The sequence below is a fragment of the Corylus avellana genome, chromosome 3 (genome assembly GCF_965113065.1).
Source record: "Corylus avellana chromosome 3, dhCorAvel1.hap1.2, whole genome shotgun sequence".
Taxonomy (NCBI): Eukaryota; Viridiplantae; Streptophyta; class Magnoliopsida; order Fagales; family Betulaceae; genus Corylus; species Corylus avellana.
Window position 1 is genome coordinate 33844623 of NC_142492.1, and position 19864 is coordinate 33864486.

Consider the following 19864-nt stretch of genomic DNA (forward strand, 5'->3'; position numbering starts at 1 on the left):
GCTCCTCTCTAGGGGAAGAAGAAAAGAAAATGTGAAGAGAAAAAGAAGACAAGCAGCAGATTGAAGAATAGCAAAAGAAGAAGAAGAAAAATGAAAGAAGAGAAGCAGATCTGCTTTTCTTCTAGAAGAAAAAAAAAAAAAAAAGGAGAAGAGAAGAAGAACAAGAACAAGAAGAAGAGAAGATAAGAAAAATTTTTGAGTTTTTGAAGATTTTTGTTGGGTTTTGAGGTTTGGGTTTTTGATTTTTGGAAGACTTTTTCGGTTTGGGTTTTTGTAAATGGAGAAAAGAAGAGAGCCAGAGACAGTGAGAAAATGGAGAAAAGAAGTAGATCAAAAACGAATTGAAGAGAAAAAAAGAGGAGAAAAGAAGCAGCTGGCATGGGGAGAAAAGATCTGCAGAGAAATTCGCAGAGAAATTTGCAGAGAAATTCGAATTTCTCTGCGTGAGGGAGCTGTACAACAGGAAGGTGTGCATCACCTGCACGGCAGGAATTCTCAAAAAAAAAATAATAATTTAAATTAATAAATTTTTAATTCAAAAACAAAATTTCAGAAAAAATTTTTTTTTTTAAAAAAAATTAATTTTTTAATTTTCTGACGTGTGAGTGGGTAACACGTCAGAATTTTCTGACGTGTTACCTACTCACACGTCAGAAAATTTTTTTTCCTGACACCTACGTTTCTGACACTCGACACGCGTCAGAAACGACCCGTCAGAAAAATTTTCTGACGTGTCGGACACTAGAACACGTCAGAAAACGCCTGTCATTAAAAAATGGTTTTTTTGTAGTGTGCCCTACTCGATTGCCACTATCCCTCTTTGAAGTTCAACCACGCCCAAACACAATTCACCCTGTTAAGGAACATCGATAGCCTGGTCCGTCATGCAAAGCCAAGAAAGTCATCCCCAGTGCTCGCCGCCACCGCGCACCTATGCCATTGTGCTCATGTTGCATAGGAGAGAAAGTACAAAAATTGGACAAAATTATTTGGCTTTACAACAGTTGGTAGCTACATTTATCTAGCAATTATAGCAACTCCAAAAAAAAATATATATATATTGTAGATATAGAGCTCAATATAGGATGGTTTTTATGAATTTTAGCCAAATTTTAGCTAAAAAAAGCCTTTGTCTAGTCCAAATTCTAGTGCTCTAATGCCATCACAAGGCTTAAAATTTGTGGTGAGTTGGGCCAAACTTCAAGTTATTCTGCCTCTGGCAGGTTGGGCTTCCATGACATACCAGCAGGAAGCAGCAACCATTTGCTTATTGGGCTCGAAATTGAAGCTTTTTAGCCCTCTGTCTCCTTTCTCCTTTATTGAAAGGGAACCCAACCCAATGATCAGAGAGACGGAGACTAGAGACTGAGGAGAGCGAGAAAAAGATGTTAGTTAGGCGTAGCATCATTGTTACCAACGTTCATTTTTCTCGCGGGAATTTCTTCAAGCACCTTGCGAACTCAACGCCAACGACTATTTCTTGCCCGCACAGAATCATCGGCACGCAAACCCTAATCACCACTAGTGCCCTTAGCTCTTCTTCCTATTTCGAAACCCTAACTTCCCACCAAAAAGATCAGGTCCATCTCTACGTCGACACTCTTCTCCAATGGAACCAGGTCTCTCTCTCTCTCGCTCTCTCTAAATTAACGCCCTGTTTGGTTGCTGAGAAAACTGATAAATGCTATTTTCTCATAAGCTAATTGCTGTTACTACATGTTTCCAACTTGCAGAGAATGAATCTCACTGCCGTTACAGAGGTAAACGAGGTTATGGAAAGGCACATTGAGGATTCACTTGCAATTATACCCCCTATAACAAATTCTTATATCTCTCACTGTAACAACTCAATCAAAAACATTAACCTTGTTGATGTCGGAAGTGGCGCGGGGCTTCCCGGATTGATTTTAGCTATTGCTTGCCCGGGTGAGTTGATTTATTGTTCTTATTATATGCTACATTGATTTGGCTTGTGATTTATCATTGAAATTCATTTGTTGTTTTTGTTTTTGCTTGTGGAACTGATAACATGTTTTGGATGGGTAGATTGGAAGGTCACGCTGTTGGAGTCTATGAACAAGCGGTGTGTTTTCTTGGAGCATGCAATAGGTCTTACTGGATTATCTAATGTCAAAGTTATAAGAGGAAGAGCAGAGGTATTTTTTTCTCTCTTCCTCCATGTCCGATGTTTTCACGTTTGTTTGTATATGATTAGTTTTCGTTTGGATATTATGCATAGCGAGTATCATTTGCAATTTGCATTAAATTGATTTTCTTCTATATTCGATTGCTTTCTTTCTGAAACTTTGGATTGTTTATCTTCCTTTTCTTTTTAGTAAGTAATCGAAATATCATTAAAAGCGAAATGCGCAACCTGGGTACATTGTTTATCTTGCTCTCCAGTTACATTTTTCTGGCTCCATTACTCATTGCGAACCTTGTTATAGGACAGAGTTTGGGGCAGGATCTTTGCTTCAGAGAGAAATTTGATGTAGCAGTGGCAAGAGCAGTTTCAGAAATGAGAGTCTTAGGTAATCTTGAAAACTCCATATCTTGGTTTCTTCTATGCATTTTTGAGACTCCGAGTGACTCATTACTGCTAAAGTTTTCTCTCTGGTTTCTTCATTTTCAGCTGAATACTGTCTTCCTCTGGTTCGTGTTGGTGGTTTGTTTGTAGCTGCAAAGGGTCATAATCCTCAGGTATGTATCTGTCATTCACTTATGGAATTCAACGACCTGATCTGTGTACTGAAGATTTGGAGTCCATGTTTTCATCCTTCTGACTCCAGCACACCAAGTCCCAATTACCCATAAGCCTGTATACATCAAATCATATCCTTAGATACCATGTTATGTTGGGAATTCAAATGACCCTGGATCAAATATCTCGTGTATATAATGTTTATGAGTCGGTTATATGAAGTGTTTTGGCTTTTGCATAACTTATCTGATGTTTTGAGAATTTCCTTTTGAATGTTTCTCTTGTATATTTCCATGTACTAGGGAAACAGTTTGGCAGTACAGGGCTGCTAGCTTAAATTTGTTGGAGTACATTTTGCCTGGAAAATAGGTGGGAGTCTGAAATTTTGTTGTACACAGTTTGAGGTACGATTGTTATGAAGAATAAAATGTCAGTGAACTGGTGAATGGTCTGATGGAGAAACCCAACCATTTTCTGTGGTTTCCACGTGTTGGTATATATTGTCATCACCATGGTTGTTGCTGGTGTACTAAGATGATCTAGAGTACTTGAAATGAGAAAAAGAATCAAGGATACAATGTGCATCAAGCCGAAGCAAAGCAAGAAGACCTATCTATATATCAAATGAAAGAGGGCAAGGTCCCTGACCCAAATATTAGAAAACCATCTCTCAGAATTAACAGTTGTGAAACTAACAGTCAAAGCAAGAATTAAGTTTTATCTAGAAGTCCTTGGGTTCCCCTATTTCCATGTAATTCCAAAACACATGTAAAATTTTCTGCACAATAAAAAGTTACATTCTGATGTTAGCTAATTTGGAGGGCTGAAATTCTTTCACCTGGCTTTTGAAGGCCTAGTTCAATCATCTCCAAAGGAGTAACTGCATATTGTATGTATCTTCATGAATACAAGCAAAAAATTGAAGTGGTTTTTCTTTTATAAAATCCTGAAGAGTTTCTACGAATACACTACTATAAAATTATATAAAACGCAATGAGGGAAAAATTGATTTGCGTTGTATTATAGCAATGTAATGATTTGCTTTGTACAACGTCTAGGTCCAGGCTCATTCACCCTGGGCAAGCAAGAGATGGATTTTGACAATTTAGGATCTAGAAATGTGTTCAAGGAAAATTTTGCCTTAAAATGTAAATGTGATAAGTTTGTATGTTTGTTTTTGTTTTTGTTTTGTTTTGTTTTGTTTTTTTTTTTTTTTTTCTATCATATGTTTTTCATCAGTGTAAACTGTTCAATGTGCATTTGACAGGCGGAAGTCAAGAACTCAGAAAGAGCTATTCAAATGATGGGTGCTTCCGTGTTGCAACTGTGCTCAGGTATTTTCATTATATATTCCATTTGACATATCATGTGTATAATAATGATTTAGAAACACACTCATGTCTTACATGATTCCTTATATGAAATTGGACATGGTTCCAAGGGTTTTTTCTTCCCCATAAAGGCTTCTTTTTTTTGGTTAGTATATTGTAAAGGGACATGGTGAAATGTTTCCCCTTTCAAGATTCTGCTGACCAAACTAAATGCCTTGTCAACTGTTTTAGATCATGCAATATTACCTTCTGTACGCATGATTAATTTTTAAGAATATAGGATTAAGAATGATTGAAGTTGCACTTGTTTTTCTTAAAAAAATGGCTATTATTTAGGGATTGCATAGGCGCATAGAAAAATCTGCATGATGAGCATGACATACTGTACTCTAGTACGATTTGGTGGTTTTGTTTTAATAAATAAAGAAACCATAATCTGTCCTTAATGGAATTTAATGTCGCATAACTTGCTTGAAGTTGTGGGCTATCACATACGTTCATTTTGTTTTTATGTTTGCTCTTTGTTTCTGCCTATGACTTTAACTTCAATGTGATCTGTCAACTCTATTGGACGTTGCATTCATCAAAAAGAAAGAAAAAAGAAGAGAGGAAACATTATTGCATGTTGCTCTGCCTAAACCTGCCTATAGACCCACTGTTATTTCTTGGTTTAGCTTTAAATCTTTAAATGTGTGAATGACCTTACATTAAAGATCAGTTGATATGATACCTTATCAAAGTGATATTAGTATTCTTTCCATGTGCTCAGTGGAGTCACACAGCCCATATGGACAGCGAACTGCCATCATATGCTTAAAAGATCACCCCACCCCAAGGAAGTATCCTCGTGAGCCAGGTACACCTGCGAAAGCACCACTGTAAATTAATTCGGATGCACATTCTACTGTTTTCTTTATTGACAACTTGTACGTTGAAATACTACTTCTCACAAGTGGAAATAAAGATATGTAACATTAAACAAAAGCAAACTTACATTTTGATTCAACCAGGCTGACCGATTGTGCTTAATTTGCATCCTTTATTCATTATATTTTTAGTTGCTTTTGTCGAGGCTGGGAGGGGAGGGGGGGAAACGGGGGGTGTTTCCAAGACGTGGAAGTTAAATCAAGCAATAAACTCGCTTGTACAATTAGATAGTAAATTATTGAGTTTTTTTTTTTTTTTTTTTTTTTGGGCTTTTATGGAGTGTGCAGTAAGCACTCAGTAAGCTTGATGAGGAGTTGTCTGATCATATTTGGAGTAATCCTGCTCTCTGTATGAAAAAGGTGGCCTAAGAGGCTAAGCCATTGAAGAAAGGTGTAAAACAAAAAATTAATAACAAAAATGAAAAAAAAAGAAGAAAGAAAGTTGCCTTTTATGACACTAATTGCTGTCAGCAGTACAGCAGATTCAGAAAGTAAACAGATCGATATCATCAAAAAATGTCTTGTGAATATGAATTTCAGTGGGTGAAAAGTGATGCGTGTCAGGGAAGAAATAAGAATCTGTTGATATTATGGATTAATTTTCAAGTAATCAAGGAATTTATGTACTAAATTATTTTACTTAATAAAGGTGTTTATAAATATATTTTTTTATAAGTTGTAGTGAGTAAACTTAAATTACATATGCCTGGTGGAATAATCAGGTGTTAGCTATCAGTACACTTTTCACTTCATATTACAAAGTATATCACTGAAAGCAATTGTCACCTACTTCAACTTATTAAATGCAAGTTATGGAAGTGTGATTAACTTATACTGATGATGATAGGACTTTAACATGCTGTTTTACTCTTTACCTTAGATGTGCTAAATTCTAGGTCTAGGGGTAGCCTCTTGGTTTGTTTTAAACCAATATATATAGTAAGAACGGATATGTTGAAATGTAGAAAATTTATTTCATGGTCAAGATTAGATTTTACAGATCTAATGATGTAGATGCTGTCACGTCATTAAAATTCTAAATAACGTAGCATCATATACACAGTTAGATACAACAAAACACGATCTCTCTCTCTCATTTTTTAATAGACTTCCTTTAATCCAATTAGGAGAAAAACTTTGTCCACGTCTTAAATTGTTTGTTCAATTATTTGTTTATATAAACTTCAACTAGAAAAAATGTGATTGTTTGCAGCTTTGACTTCACGGATATTCATATCAAACTTAGGTTAAAAGTAAAGGTTTAATAATTCTGCAATTTCACAGGGTTAGACACATGGACACAAGATTATCCGAGTTAGAGGAGGTAGGTTTCTAGTAGGATATGAACAAAAATCATTATGTTATATTTTAACTGTTCATCTTTGAGAAAAGTGGATTGTGAAAAACATAGAAAATAATTGGGTTAGAATAGCGTGGCATGGGAACAATGACTGTTACCTAACTCCCCTCCACTTTGATTAGTTAAATTTTCTTTTTTCACATAAGGTTAAGATTTCTGGGGTATATGGCTAAACATAAGGCTGCCACGTTCATGTCGTGCAGAATTAATGTTTGTCGTACAGAGATAATATTTAAGTATTAAGGAAGATACTTTGTGTGATGTAAGCTCTTAACTCTTAGCATTTCTTAAATCAGGCTACTTTCTTCTTCTCCAATATGATGTTGGATGATAAAGGTTTGTCGTTTAAGAGAAAAAAGAGGGAGTTTTTTAGTGCTCTTTCATGGGCATATAAAGTTTACTTATTATTATAGTCTTTCTTTCTTTTTTTATTTTATTTTTTACCATTTCTTCTTTTTTGTATCTGTGCATGATGATAACTTTCAAATACCCTTTTGAGTAGTATAATAATTATCTGATTTATTTACTTCTTGTTTTTGCCGACCACATCCTTGGATGATTCACTTCTGTTGAATGAAATGGCAATCATTATTGGTTATTTTTATTTTTATTTTATTTTATTTTATTTATTTTTAGGATAATTTGAGAAGGACCCGAATGAAATACCGACTTTAAAATAACTTGAACATTTATAAGTTTATAATAAAAAACTTAATAGTTACCCCAACATCAAACTGTTCATAATAGATGAAATAATTAAACAACAAATTTATTTGTTAATTTTAATTAGTTAGTAGCTAACTTGTTAATCATGCACTCTTAATCATTTAACCAGTTATGAATTGTCACATCAGTTTGTAAGAAACTTGTAGTAAAAACTGCAGTATTTCTAACATTTTCTGTCTATAATTAATCTTTAATCATCATCTTGTCCACCCTGACATATTTTTTTGAGCATTCCATCCAAATATTTTTAGTTTTTCAGTGTTAGAAACATTTTTGTTTTTAATTAAAACAAAAACTATTTTCAGTTTTCAATTTTCTTTTTTCTTTTTTTCTTTTTTTTTTTTAAAAAAAAAACACTTTTTTTTTGCATTAAGCTGTTATATTTATATGTATAAAGGTTATAATCATTGAAAGCAACGATTTGTATTTAGGGCTATAACGATTGAGGCGATTAGTACACTCCTAGGCTTGCTTGGTTTCTTTCGAAAATCTCATCAAACTTGGCTTGCAAGTCACTTGAAGAATCTGATATTGACTCGGCTTAAGCCCAAGAAAATGTTCAAACAATCTTATAGTTGGGAAATTAACTTAAGAAAAGAAAGGAAAATACGAAAGAAGGGGGTGGGCAGCCCAATAAAGACCTCAATGCACACACTTAAGTGCAAAAACAAACCTAGTAACATTTGGGGCATGGGTCAAATAAAAGGGTTTAATCTAATAATTTATTAGCATGGAATCCAAGAAAGAGGCCATTTCTTTTTTCTATTCAAAGTGGGAGAGGGAGAAAAGGGGAATGAGAAATAGGTCATATGAAACAGCAATACTTGAGATAATTCAGTGTATAAACTGTTTAGAGAAACGTCTACTATAACTAAAAGAGGGCTTAGAAGTCACAATAATGAATAAGGTATTCACAATTTTCAAAATACTCATGATGTAGGGCGAGGAAAATGAGCAAAAATGTTAAGTGATACCACATTTTCATGTTGATTAGGAGCTAATGTGTAACTTCTATGTTAATTTCTAAATTTTAGATATAACCATGAGAAAGTTAAGTGCCACACAAGCTAAATCTTAAAGAGATTTCTCATGTTTTACTGCTTACCCACATAGGGGTAAATTGTATTCCCCAACATAGTATCATCATTTGCTTTTATTGGGTGAATATATATATATAAATATATATATAAGTGAGTATGAATCATTCTTTAATGAGGTCTATGCTATCCCAGTAATTTTATATAACATGTGCTTTTGCGCAGCTGCTAGTAGTAGTTTATCAATTCTTTAGCTTAATTTCGACGATTATTTTAACTCATCTTTGGATGTTGATTGTACATAAGATCTAAGAAATCCAACTTTTCAGGATAAATAAATAAATAAATATTTCGAGAATGTGGACAATTCTAGAAGATGGAAGGTTTGATCTTTATTGAGTGTGAACTTCACTTAATTAGCTAGCCAGACCTTATTGCCCTCTGTCTCATGGAGTCCCACCACCCAACTAATCCTTCAAGAAAAACAAAGAGCACTAATGGCATTACTTTATCGGCATTATTCTCATATCAGGCAATTGTATGGAAGGCTTTATGTTTGTTGTGAATATAAATTATAGGCGGACCCTCTCAATCAACCTCTACATGAAAGATAATCAGGCTATAAAACAAAACAAAACAAAACAAAAAAGCAATTTTATAATTTTCTTCACATAAAAATTATATACCCACATGACTATTAATGCGATTTACATGATAAGTCACACTTTATAATTAAGGAGTCTATCCCATAAAAAGAGGATATACATCTTACACATTCTTTCTTTTCTCACGTTATTAGATAACTTTTACTAATTTAAGCTTTAACGTGTTGCACGTATCTACACGCAAATCATGTTACACGGTGCACATCTCTCTCTCAAAAAGAAAGATTCCACAATGCTATCTTTAATTATAATATTATAAAAAAATAAAAATAAAAAAAAATAAAAATTGGTAGGTCTTCATGTTGAAAGACAAGGTGACCAAATTAACAACTTGTTGCCACTAACACAGCAGCAACCGATTAGTAATTATCAATCTAAAAAGTTTCATAGTAGTTTATTAGGCATTTCTCTGCATTAAGTCACTATTAGTTAATGAATAATACTATTTAATAGATTATTATATAATTATCATAAATTGAATGATGTGAGAGTGAAAATTAAAATTGATAAATTAAATACCAAAAAATTTAGCTGAAAAACAACCCCTCATTCTCATGGGCCATTTCCTTCAAACAGTATTTGTACACTAGTCAAAATACAATCCAAGAAATAAAAAGAGACTGAAAATAAAATAAAAGCTGGGAAATTAGGAATCACACACGTACAGTATATATATATATCTTCGCATAATGTACATAAGCGGTTAAAAAGGAGGATTTTTTGTCCTCTAAAGAATAGGAACCAAAACCTGCCAAACCTTAATGTCACAGTCCAAACCACCGCTGTAAACGAGGTAAGCTTCGTCCGATGTAGTGTTGCAACCATCAACTGCTGCAGTTATGCACTTCACCGGGCCCCTGTGTCCTTCCAAAACTGCCAGACAACTGTAATTTCTCTCTAAACCTCTCCAAACCCTAACCGTCCTATCTGCTGAGCCACTGCAAACCAAATCAGACACAACCGCCAAGCACAATATGGCCTTCCCGTGGCCTCTAAGCGCGCCCACAACCTCCATGCCACTGCCACCGCTACCCTTCTTCCATACCTGTTAAAATATAAATTAAATAATTAAATTTATTTATTTTTATCGACGCCCATTAATTTCCTTAATTAATTTTTGTACCAATATGGATCTGTCACATGCACCAGAGTAGAGCACAGCACCATCGCTGCTGAGAGCCAATGCATTGATCCCGGAGTTGTGTTTCTCCAGCGTGGCAACTAAAAAATGCTTCTTCTTCCGATCATCTTCTATGTTTTGCTTCCACACCTTGATTTTCTTGTCGGCTGAGCCGGTGTACACGTGGCCGTCGTTAGATAATGCCAGCGCGTTGATTGCGTCGTCATGGGCGTTTGCGAGGGATTCCAAGCATTTGAAATCCTTGGTTCGCCAGATTTTGAGCGTCCGATCCCACGAGACGGAGTAGAGGAGCGACTCGTCGTCCGACAGAGCGAGTGCTGAAACGGCGTCCACGTGGTGGACCCACGTGCATTTTTTGTGCCGTCGAATCTGAACCTGGTTTTTCGGCATCAGGAGGTTGAACGCGCGGTCGCCAAGCGTTGGGAGCGTGGCTAAGCGCGTGTACTTTTGATGATGGTCAGGCTCTTGGTAGTTGATTTTCCATACCCGAATTTTGCGGTCTTGATGAGCGCTGAAGACTTTGTCGGCCTGAACGACGAGGGACTTCACTGCACCCTTCCCGGCGGCAACCAGGTTGTTTGTTAGAGTTTCGTGATCATCGGAATCGGAGTACTGTAAAGGGTTGCGCTTCCAGGAGCGGATTTCTCTGTCGGAAGAGCCGGTGTAGAGGAACTCTCCGGCAATGGTGAGAGAGGATATGTAGGAGGTGTGGCCTTTGAGAGTTGTGAGGCAGTGGTGGTGGGTGTTGGAAAGATAGAGTTGTTGGCGGTGAGATTGTGAGGTGAGTGAAGGAACTGATTGGAGGCTTGGGAGGGAAAGAAGAGATTTTAACTCGGATTGATGGTGGGTGGACTCAGACTGAGACTCGTTCTCTGAGTTACAAGATTGTGGGCATGCCATAATCCCATATTAGAGATTGAGAGAGAGAGAAAAAAAATATGGGGTGAAGAAAGTGAATGGGTTAAATATATAGAGGAAGAAAGTGAGGAGGGTTGTGGCTTTTGGATTAGCTTCGTTGGGAAAAACACTTTTCTTTCCTTGTATTTTTAATGCTTACACTTGGTCCAAGTACTTCTAGCAGATTTTTAAGCGACCTACAAATTCAATATGAAATTAAGGATTCATTTGGGATTGTAATTTTAAAAAGTGTGATTTAAAAACATTATTTTTAAAAACGCGGTTAAGCGTTTGACAAAATTGCGATTTGACCTTTAAAATCTCAGTTTAGCCTTTTAAAATTGTGCGTTTTCAAAAGAGCACTTCCTTAAATCTGTATTTTTAAATTGCAATTTTTTAAAAATGAAATCCCATACAATCAATTTTCTGTGATTTGGTTTAAATCGGACTTTTTGTTTATGAAATCGTGATGTCAAACACACCATAACAAATTATAGTTGATGAGTCTCACCGGTTTAAGGGTCCGTTTGGGATTGCGGTTTCAATAAGTGCGGTTTTAAAAATTGTTTTTTTGAAATCGGTACTTTTTAAAATCGTAAAAACGTTTAATAAAATATGTTAAAAAATACTTTTCATCAAATATTTGTTATGAGAAATTGTGATTTTGGTTTAAATTCGCGTTTTTTTAAATAAGCACCTCCTAGACTGCTTATAAAAGTGCTTTTTAAATCGCAATGTCAAACGCTTTAAGTTTAGCGATATCTTTTAAAAACACAGATTATTCTTGTGAAATTGTAATTCCAAACGCACCCTAATTAAATAAGTCGAGTTAAGGTTAAAATGTTTTAGCTTATTTAATTAAATTATGATTAACCTATATACTATTTTATCCGATGGGACCTAAATTTGACAAGCGAAAATGAATTACGACCCGTAGTTGACCCTACAGAGTTAGAGGCCATTAGCCTTGTTATAGGTATATTATTTGGTTGGTAATTAGTAAGCAGAGGGAATCCAACTTATATTGCATTGTCCCACATATTCAGCACCGCAAACATGGAGACAGTGGAAGGCTGATACGCTTCCAAGGGAATAGGATGACGAGGAAATTAAGTAGAGAAAAATAAATACAAAAAAAGTACATAAAGAGGGGCCTCCACCGTATTCAACATGCCTTCCCTTTGACAGCTAAGTTTTGTCCAAATCAATGAGCATTGCAAATTTGGAAAACCCCTTGGTTTTAAGTATCCAACAGTACTACTCTTGGCAGTTGGCTCCCTCCACCAAGAATCTGATCTACTACTCAGATCATCCCAAAGTATATATATATATATATATATATTATTGAGATAAGAGTTACAAGAATTCAATAGACAAAGTTACAAATAATAAATTAATTTTATTATTGTTAATGTAAAAATAGAAAAAATTTATAACGTTCATGCTTTTTTTCTATAAATAAGAGTATTGTAAACAATCAAAAATATCAAAGAAAAATGTAGCCATATGAAATAACTTTGATGTGCGGGCGTTCTTAAATTCTCTGAATCTCTCCTCTTGTTCTCATTTCCCTTCTGTTAAGAATATTATATTAAGGTTATTTATTTCCTTAGGTATTATTAGTTTATTAGGTTTACATTTTCTTAGTTTATTAAGTTTACCTTTTCTTAGTCTACTAGGTTTACCTTTCCTTAATCTATTAGGTTACTTGTCTCTCTATAAATAGAGATCTCGATCTGTATTCATTATCATAAACAGAATATCAATATCAATATAATATAGTCCATTGTGTGCTTCTGCTCTCCCTATTATTTTTCCGTTTTTCTGTATCTTTCCATTATTCTAACATAGTATAAAAGCATATTTAACACCTTCTCTAAATTATAAGTGCTAATATATATATTTATATATATATATATATATATATATATGTGTGTGTATACATATATATATATATATATATATATATATATATAAACCATATTTTCAAAGAAATTAATTTTTTAATGAAGCAAATGATCAAACTTACTTTAAACAAACTGCAAAAAAATGGTTAAAAAATATGAAAAGATTGATTTCGACTGGTACGATTTGTGGATAATTTAAGGTACAAGAAAAGGACGCCCGCAGGATATCAAAAAGCAATCGGCAAGGAGGGAAACGGCACCTGGCATGATATATATATTGTGTGAGAGAGGCCAGGAGTTGAAACGTGAAGATTTCCTCTCTGAACAACTACTGTTTCCAGTAGTGGACGACAACTCCATGCTGGTTATATTTGAGTATGTCTTGCGGCACTAATTTATTTGCTCCTGCTCCACATATGATACCCTTTCCTTTCTGGTAAGATTTTAGGTGTCCGGAAAACCTTACTACCCAACACCTTACACCAGACAAAAAATAAATAAATAAGGAAAAAGAATACACCCATTGATTTTTTTGTACATATGGCTCAACACCTGCATTATAAAATTCATTTAATCTTTCATTATTGATAAGCGTTGAATGTTGTACATTCAAGTCCTTATACAAAATATAATTAATACCATGCTTTTGTAGCCCTAGTTAGTTAGATTGATATCATTGACATTATAATATATTCCAACTTCTCTAAAATAATAGCCATTTACTCTTTCAACCGTTAGGTGCTCGTATTTTGCTGATATTTTTATCATTTTATGTGTGAGAGTATTTCTTTAAAGATCATCAAAGTTTTTTCGCAATAAATGATACAATATATATGGTTTATATATTATTCACTCTAGCTAGCTTATAGAAAGGGAAATGCCACACAATCATCAGCCCGTGACCTTCCATTTTGAATTAGTTGTGAATATAAGAATTTCTAGGTTAATTATGTTTTGTCAAGTAAGTATCATGCACGAAGAATCAGTTGGTCCGACACCGTATTTCAGGCGCCTGAATGGAGACGTTTGAACAAGGATGTGAATAGTAATACTATTCAAACACCCCTATTTTATAAATAGAGACGTTTTTGAAATAGTGACGCTTTTCAAAAACGTCACTATTTCAAACGTTACTAATTTGACTCCTTAAAAAAAAGTAGGCCAACAGCACCTACAATGGAAAAGAAAACAAGCACGGCCGGGTGATATATACATACTCAGAAGCCTAAGTAGTATTTACTTAGAAAAGAAGAAAACTTAGGTCTATATTAATATTAGTAATCATGTGTAAACAGGAAGCTTTGCGCATAGTCAAGTGGAAGTGGAGCACATTGAAGGGTAGTTTTGTTACTTTTTCTTTGGCTTCAATTTACACACAATTGCTTACCTGTCGTCTCTCTTCCCATCCATTTTATTTCTCACTCAATGTTCTAAAATATGTCTCTTTTCTTGAAGGTACACCAATCGGGTGGGCACAAGTAGGACCCCCGATTGGAACCTTCGGACCCATTTAACAGTGATAACTGTTTGGACTCTCTCAATTAGTTTCCATCATGCCCACTTTTCCTTTCAGTCTTCTGGCCGGCTACAAAGTTGTAGTATTTTTAGATGCTTCTGATACTTATTTGACAGTGACCTCAACGGTATTTTAGAGGAATTAGATCTCCTCCAGTTCTCTATGGATGAGAGGGGATCTGGTCCCGGGTGTTCGAGCAAGTCTCCGGAGTGTGGTTCCGGGCATCCCAAAACCTGTAGCATTCACTATCTGAAATTTTTGATAGGGATGCCAATTTGTCTTCGTGTACATGTATTCTAGTCGTATCAAAGCATTTGTGTAAGATTATATAGATCAACGTACTATAACTTGACATATTTAATTAAGCAGATCTGACTTTTCAATCCCAATTTACTAATTTCATACTAACTAGATTTGCATCAAGTTTGCGGGTCGTGTCAAGACATGCGTGTAAGACTATATAAATCAACCATAACCCGACTCCTTTAATTAAAAATGGGTCAAATTCTTCAATCATAACTCGTTAATTTCATGTTGAATTTGTGTCGAGTTCGCAAGTCGTGTAAAAAATTATTAGCCTACTTGTTATACTAAGAATATGTGAGAATATAAATAAAGAACATAGAAGAAAATGATAGTTATAGCGACTAAACGTTGATTTCCAGTTGTACATAGGAAGAAACGTACAGATTAGAAAAGGTAATGTCGGTGCGGGATAAGTAGGACCATGAACGTATCTCATTTGTATGTTTTCTAGTGGGCTGCCCAACTCTTATCTTTTATCCACTTTTTTCTCCTAAGCTTTTGAAGATATTAAGGAAAGTTTGAAACATCAAAGCGTTGAAATTACGTACATTTTCAATTATTCTCTTTTATAATTGCAAAGAAATATCTTATATTTAGTTCAAGAAAATCATGTCATGCATTATGCATATATATTCTTCCCAGCATTTGACTTTTCATGACATGGATATCATGCCTCCCCTATAATATACGCCACCCATGTTGACATCAATTTTCATAAAGTTTGCTTTCTCCCAATATTGATTGTAGAATATCATACATTCATAAGTCTCTATATACATAGAATCTATTTCACAGTCCAGATTCGATTTCACCATCGTTCACACCCGATCCTTGACGAAATTTAAAAATGATATCATTCCTTATGTCATTAGGGTTGTCATTTTTCACACTAAACTCATAATTGTGAGTCAAATGTTGTTGGATTTCAAAATCAAGCTATGAATTCCATGCATGTCTTGCCTAAGTAGGGAATTGGACTATTGAGACTAAAATAGTGCTAAAAGCAACATGCATGTAGTTTGATTCTCTTCTTTCTTTCTTTTTTCTCTCTCTAAGCAAATACAGGAAAATGCATGGAGGATTATTAGGGGTCCTTCTAACTATTAATCCTAACACAAAGTTTGAATTGACACTTCTTGAAAAAAATGCTAAAACTTTAAATGAATGTCGGAGATGATAAGATAAAAAGCCCAATCATTGAAGAGTTGGGCTTGATTGATCGGTGACCAAGGAATCACCTTCCACATACAAAGAGTTGTTGCCTTCTTTCATGGCCAGGTACTTCACCACGTACAGCCAATTAAGGCTGCAAAAGTTTCCCTTTTATTAGCATCAATAGAATGCAATTTCTTTGTAAAAGGTGAGAGAATAGTGAATACCTCCAATTAAAAGTATAGCCTTTTGATCACATGCATTTGCATTTTACTATAGTTTCATGTGAATCAAATCATCAGAAAAATATCAAAATAGTTTGCATTATTGATGAGTTAAATAAGTTTAATTTTTCAAGTGCAAAGTAAATGGACAGACCCTCATTTAATATATACTACAAATTCAAAATTATTTGTATCTGATGTAAAGAATTGCTATTTCTACTTTAGAATTAGTTGTCCTATCAGACAAGTTGACATGTATTAATGTTCTTTTGATGTGATGTAGCAACAACCTATAATTAATTGTGCAATTAAACTGTAAAAGGAAGAAATTAATTCTATAGTTTTTATATCATGTACGTTAATCAATTGTCCATTTGTCCTTCTTCTCTATGATGATTCCGCGCGTATGCATGTATGTCATCTCACAGACACAAACACATCACCTTCACAATAATTTCTGGAAGCCATGATATCATCACCTTTTTTTTCTATTAAATTATCACTTATTTTAAAAATTTAAGTGATGATTTCATATAATATTACATAGAGGTTATGATTTTGAGCTATAATTCTTACGGTTTATTTCTAATTTCAGTTAAAATATTTTATATAATATCTTGTATTATATATAAAAAAAATATTAAAGTATTAATTAAATAATTAAAAGAAGTTAAAGCCATTATCTGAATTGCCATTAAAGAGATGTAGATGATATGACTATCTTCTTAGTGCCATATCCTTTTGACAGATACTTTGGACCAAAGATGAAATTCTGTCCAAGAATTTTTTTATAGAAAAAACTGATGAACCTCAATTTAGATTAATTAATAATATTAGAACCGAATCACTAACTTCCTAGCCAAGAAATAAAAAAAGGTACCTAAGCCTAGTAAACCCTAACAAAAGGCCATGAAGCCCGCAATAATACCAATTTTGCCAGTTTGCTCCTCATGCCCAAGAGTGTCTCAAACTATTCACTGACTTTAATTAACTTTAGTTTGATGGCCCCTTCAATTCATTGTAGGCTTTTGCTTTCCCATCCTACCAATAAAATGAGTGTTGTTAGGGTACGATAAATGAATTAGCTGCTAAATAATTAAATTTATCAGTCAAATTTTATTACTTAACTTTTCACTCATATTGTGCAATATGACACTCTCATGTGAACTATCATGTGAATTTGTAAGAACGTTGTAGTACTCCAAATATTAAATCTCGATATGGTGTAACACAAACCCTATACCAAGGAATTTAGGTTAGATTCTTGATCCACTTCATTCAACACCCTATACCAAGGAATTTATGCCATTATTGAATACCACGTATTGACTAGTTAAGTGACACGTAAACTTTTTACGTCAATTTATAAGAAATTTATAATAAAAGCTATAATTAGTACCCGTAATAGCACTCATAATCGAACGAACGACTTTTATCTATGCTTTACTACGTATCAATAGGGCATTGGTGAAAGGTGGGGTGAAGGGACCATCATCCTGTAAAGGAACCGAAATCTATTTCATTTCATGAAACTATGAAAGCAACATGGAAGTGGACTATACGCCATAAAGCACTGCGTGCCCCATTTGTTTCTATTGCGTACATTATGATCAGTAATGGGGTCTTGCAAGCACTAAAATTATTCACAACCAGAAAATGCCTCGTCTCTTGTGTACAACTTAACTGCTTGCAAGACCCCACTGATGTATATTTGTCTGTTGGTACTTGGTACCGTAAATGGCAATGTCAATCAGTCATGAGCTTCAATGGGTTTGCCATCGAATATGTGTACTTCTAGCCTTTCACTCTTACCATGTGTTTTGCTGTCCTAGCCTTCTGCAATTTCCCATGTTTCCCTGGCCCATGGTATATATAACATATTGAATTTAAAAAGAGAAAGGTAAGCACTAGGGCATGCTTAGGTAAATATTACGGTATGAATTTGATTCCCGTAATGAAAATTTTCGTGTCTTATTAGTATAAATTATTTTTAGTTTCATTAATATTTTGATGAGTCTAAATTAAGTTATAGCCTAACTAGTTGAGGGCGCATGTAATTTTTAAGACTAGACCCCTCCTATTATTGGTTCTCGGTAGAATACGTCCATAAAAAATAGCAACTATAATCATTTTCTCTTGCTTTTTTTAATTATAAAAAAAAAATAATAAAAGGAAAAAGAGAAAGGTAGAAAGCAAAGCCAAAAATAATTGATTATTGACTACCCCAAACAGGGAACTTCACATGGCGATGGACAAAGACTTGATTCCAGTTTCTCATTTTGGTCATCAATTATTACTCCTTCACGTGGTGATCAGATACTAGACCTTTTTTATTACACTCAATACACTATAAAGCCCTATAAAGTGGTAGGTATAAAGGCTTAAAAGGAAAAATAAAAAATAAATAAATAGTGGTAGGCATAAACACAATAATATCATCTGTCATTAGGGTATTATAATTACTATTATAAATTCTTTACGAATTGATACAGCAGTCTGCATAACACTTAGGACATATTTAAGTATAGGTTTGAAAGGCTTAAAAGTGAGTTTAACACTCAAAAAGTCTGTTTGAAAAAAAAAAATATTCGTTTGATAAAAAAATTAAAAGTGCTTTTAAATGTGCAAAAAGTAAAAAAAAAAAAAGGTTAAATACTCCAAACCCCCCTAGGGTTTTCCAACTTTATTTTTCCCTCCTAGGGTTTCATTTTTATCACAGGAGGTCCCTGTGATTTTGATAAGTGACCAAATTAATTCATCCGTTAGTTGACCGTTATGACTGACACGTGGACCAATTAGACGTCGACACGTGGCACATATTAATTTTTTTAAAAATACTTTTTTTTTTAATTTAAAAAAAAATTAAAAAAATTAATATATGTGCCACGTGTCGACGTCTGATTGGTCCACGTGTCAGTCCTAACGGTTAACTAACGAATTGACTAATTTGGTCACTTATCAAAACCACAGGGACCTCCTGTGATAAAAATGAAACCCCAGGGGAGAAAAAATAAAGTTGAAAAACCCTAGGGGGTTTGGAGTATTTAACAAAAAAAAAAATGATAACACACTTTTGGCAAAAACTTAATTTTGAAGCTTTTGCCAAAAAGAGTTTTTAAACTTAAAAACTCTATTTTTCAAATACAATCTAAAAAATGCCCTTAATTAGTACGCATGTTACTAAACAATTATATTACCTATCAAATTTTGTTATTCGATTTGTTCACCCTAAAAATACAGCCGCACAAGCTTGAAATGAGTTGTAGAGCATGTTTGAAATTGCTTTAAGAAGGGTAAAAAATACTTTTAATATCCATAAAGTTGTGCCAAGCAAAAAAAAAAAGGCATATTTGATAAGAAATTCAATAAGTACTTCTTTGACCATTTTATTCTAAAAAGGAACCTAAACATAAACCTCGCATAACCCATACACATGACTACATGAGCATTATTTCAGTTCGAGGCTTGTGTGGAACGCACTTTTTTGGATTATGGGATCTTTGAAAGCTTTTTTTATATAATTGTAACCAAATGGCAGACAAGACCTCAAAGAGAGCTTTTTAGGTTTAAGGAGTTCTTTCAGCTTTTTGGGTCCATGGATCCTCATTCTATCTTCTATCTTCTCTCTTCTATTTAGGGCTTTTTTGGGATACGTTTGAGGGGTCTAAAAGTATTTTTATCACTTAAAAAGTTTGTTTGAAGAAAAAAGTATCCGTTTGATAAAAAAATTGAAAGCGTTTTTAATGGTCCAAAAAGTCTAAAAATGGCCAAAAAATATTTTTGGCAAAAGCTTAAAAGTAAAGCTTTTGTTCAAAAGCTTTTTTTGACTTAAAAACTTTATTTCTCATGCCCAATTTCAAACAGGCTCTTAGAGTCAGTTTAGAATTGTGTTACGAGAGTTAAAAAATATTTTTAGTACTTTAAAAATTATGCCAAAATATTTTTTTTTACTCTAAAAATTGTCAAAATGTACTT

General features: G+C 34.0%; 2 protein-coding genes across 5 annotated transcripts; one reads left to right on the forward strand and one right to left on the reverse strand.

Annotated features, from left to right (window-relative positions):
* The first annotated feature begins 1337 nt into the window (after positions 1-1337).
* LOC132175847 (S-adenosyl-L-methionine-dependent methyltransferases superfamily protein) lies at positions 1338-5038 on the forward strand. 4 transcript variants are annotated; one of them, XR_009439464.2, is made up of 7 exons: positions 1338-1619; positions 1734-1926; positions 2047-2156; positions 2453-2531; positions 2633-2700; positions 3004-3105; positions 3969-4035. XR_009439464.2 is itself a non-coding variant. In XM_059587915.2 (7 exons), exons 1-7 carry the CDS (start codon positions 1386-1388, stop codon positions 4912-4914), a joined length of 864 nt encoding a protein of 287 aa, XP_059443898.2. In that variant the 5' UTR covers positions 1338-1385; the 3' UTR covers positions 4915-5038. The 4 variants fall into 4 exon arrangements, 3 of the variants coding, with proteins under 3 accessions (XP_059443898.2, XP_059443899.2, XP_059443901.2); XM_059587915.2 differs by lacking the exon at positions 3004-3105 and adding an exon at positions 4802-5038; XM_059587916.2 differs by lacking the exon at positions 3004-3105 and adding an exon at positions 4782-4921.
* A 4240-nt stretch (positions 5039-9278) lies between these two features.
* Positions 9279-10854, reverse strand: LOC132175829 (Transducin/WD40 repeat-like superfamily protein). The gene is made up of 2 exons (XM_059587890.2): positions 9870-10854; positions 9279-9791 (listed from the first exon to the last, which is right to left on the reverse strand). The coding sequence occupies exons 1-2, from the start codon at positions 10785-10787 to the stop codon at positions 9474-9476; spliced, it is 1236 nt and encodes a 411-aa protein (XP_059443873.2). The 5' UTR covers positions 10788-10854; the 3' UTR covers positions 9279-9473.
* Positions 10855-19864: the final 9010 nt, after the last annotated feature.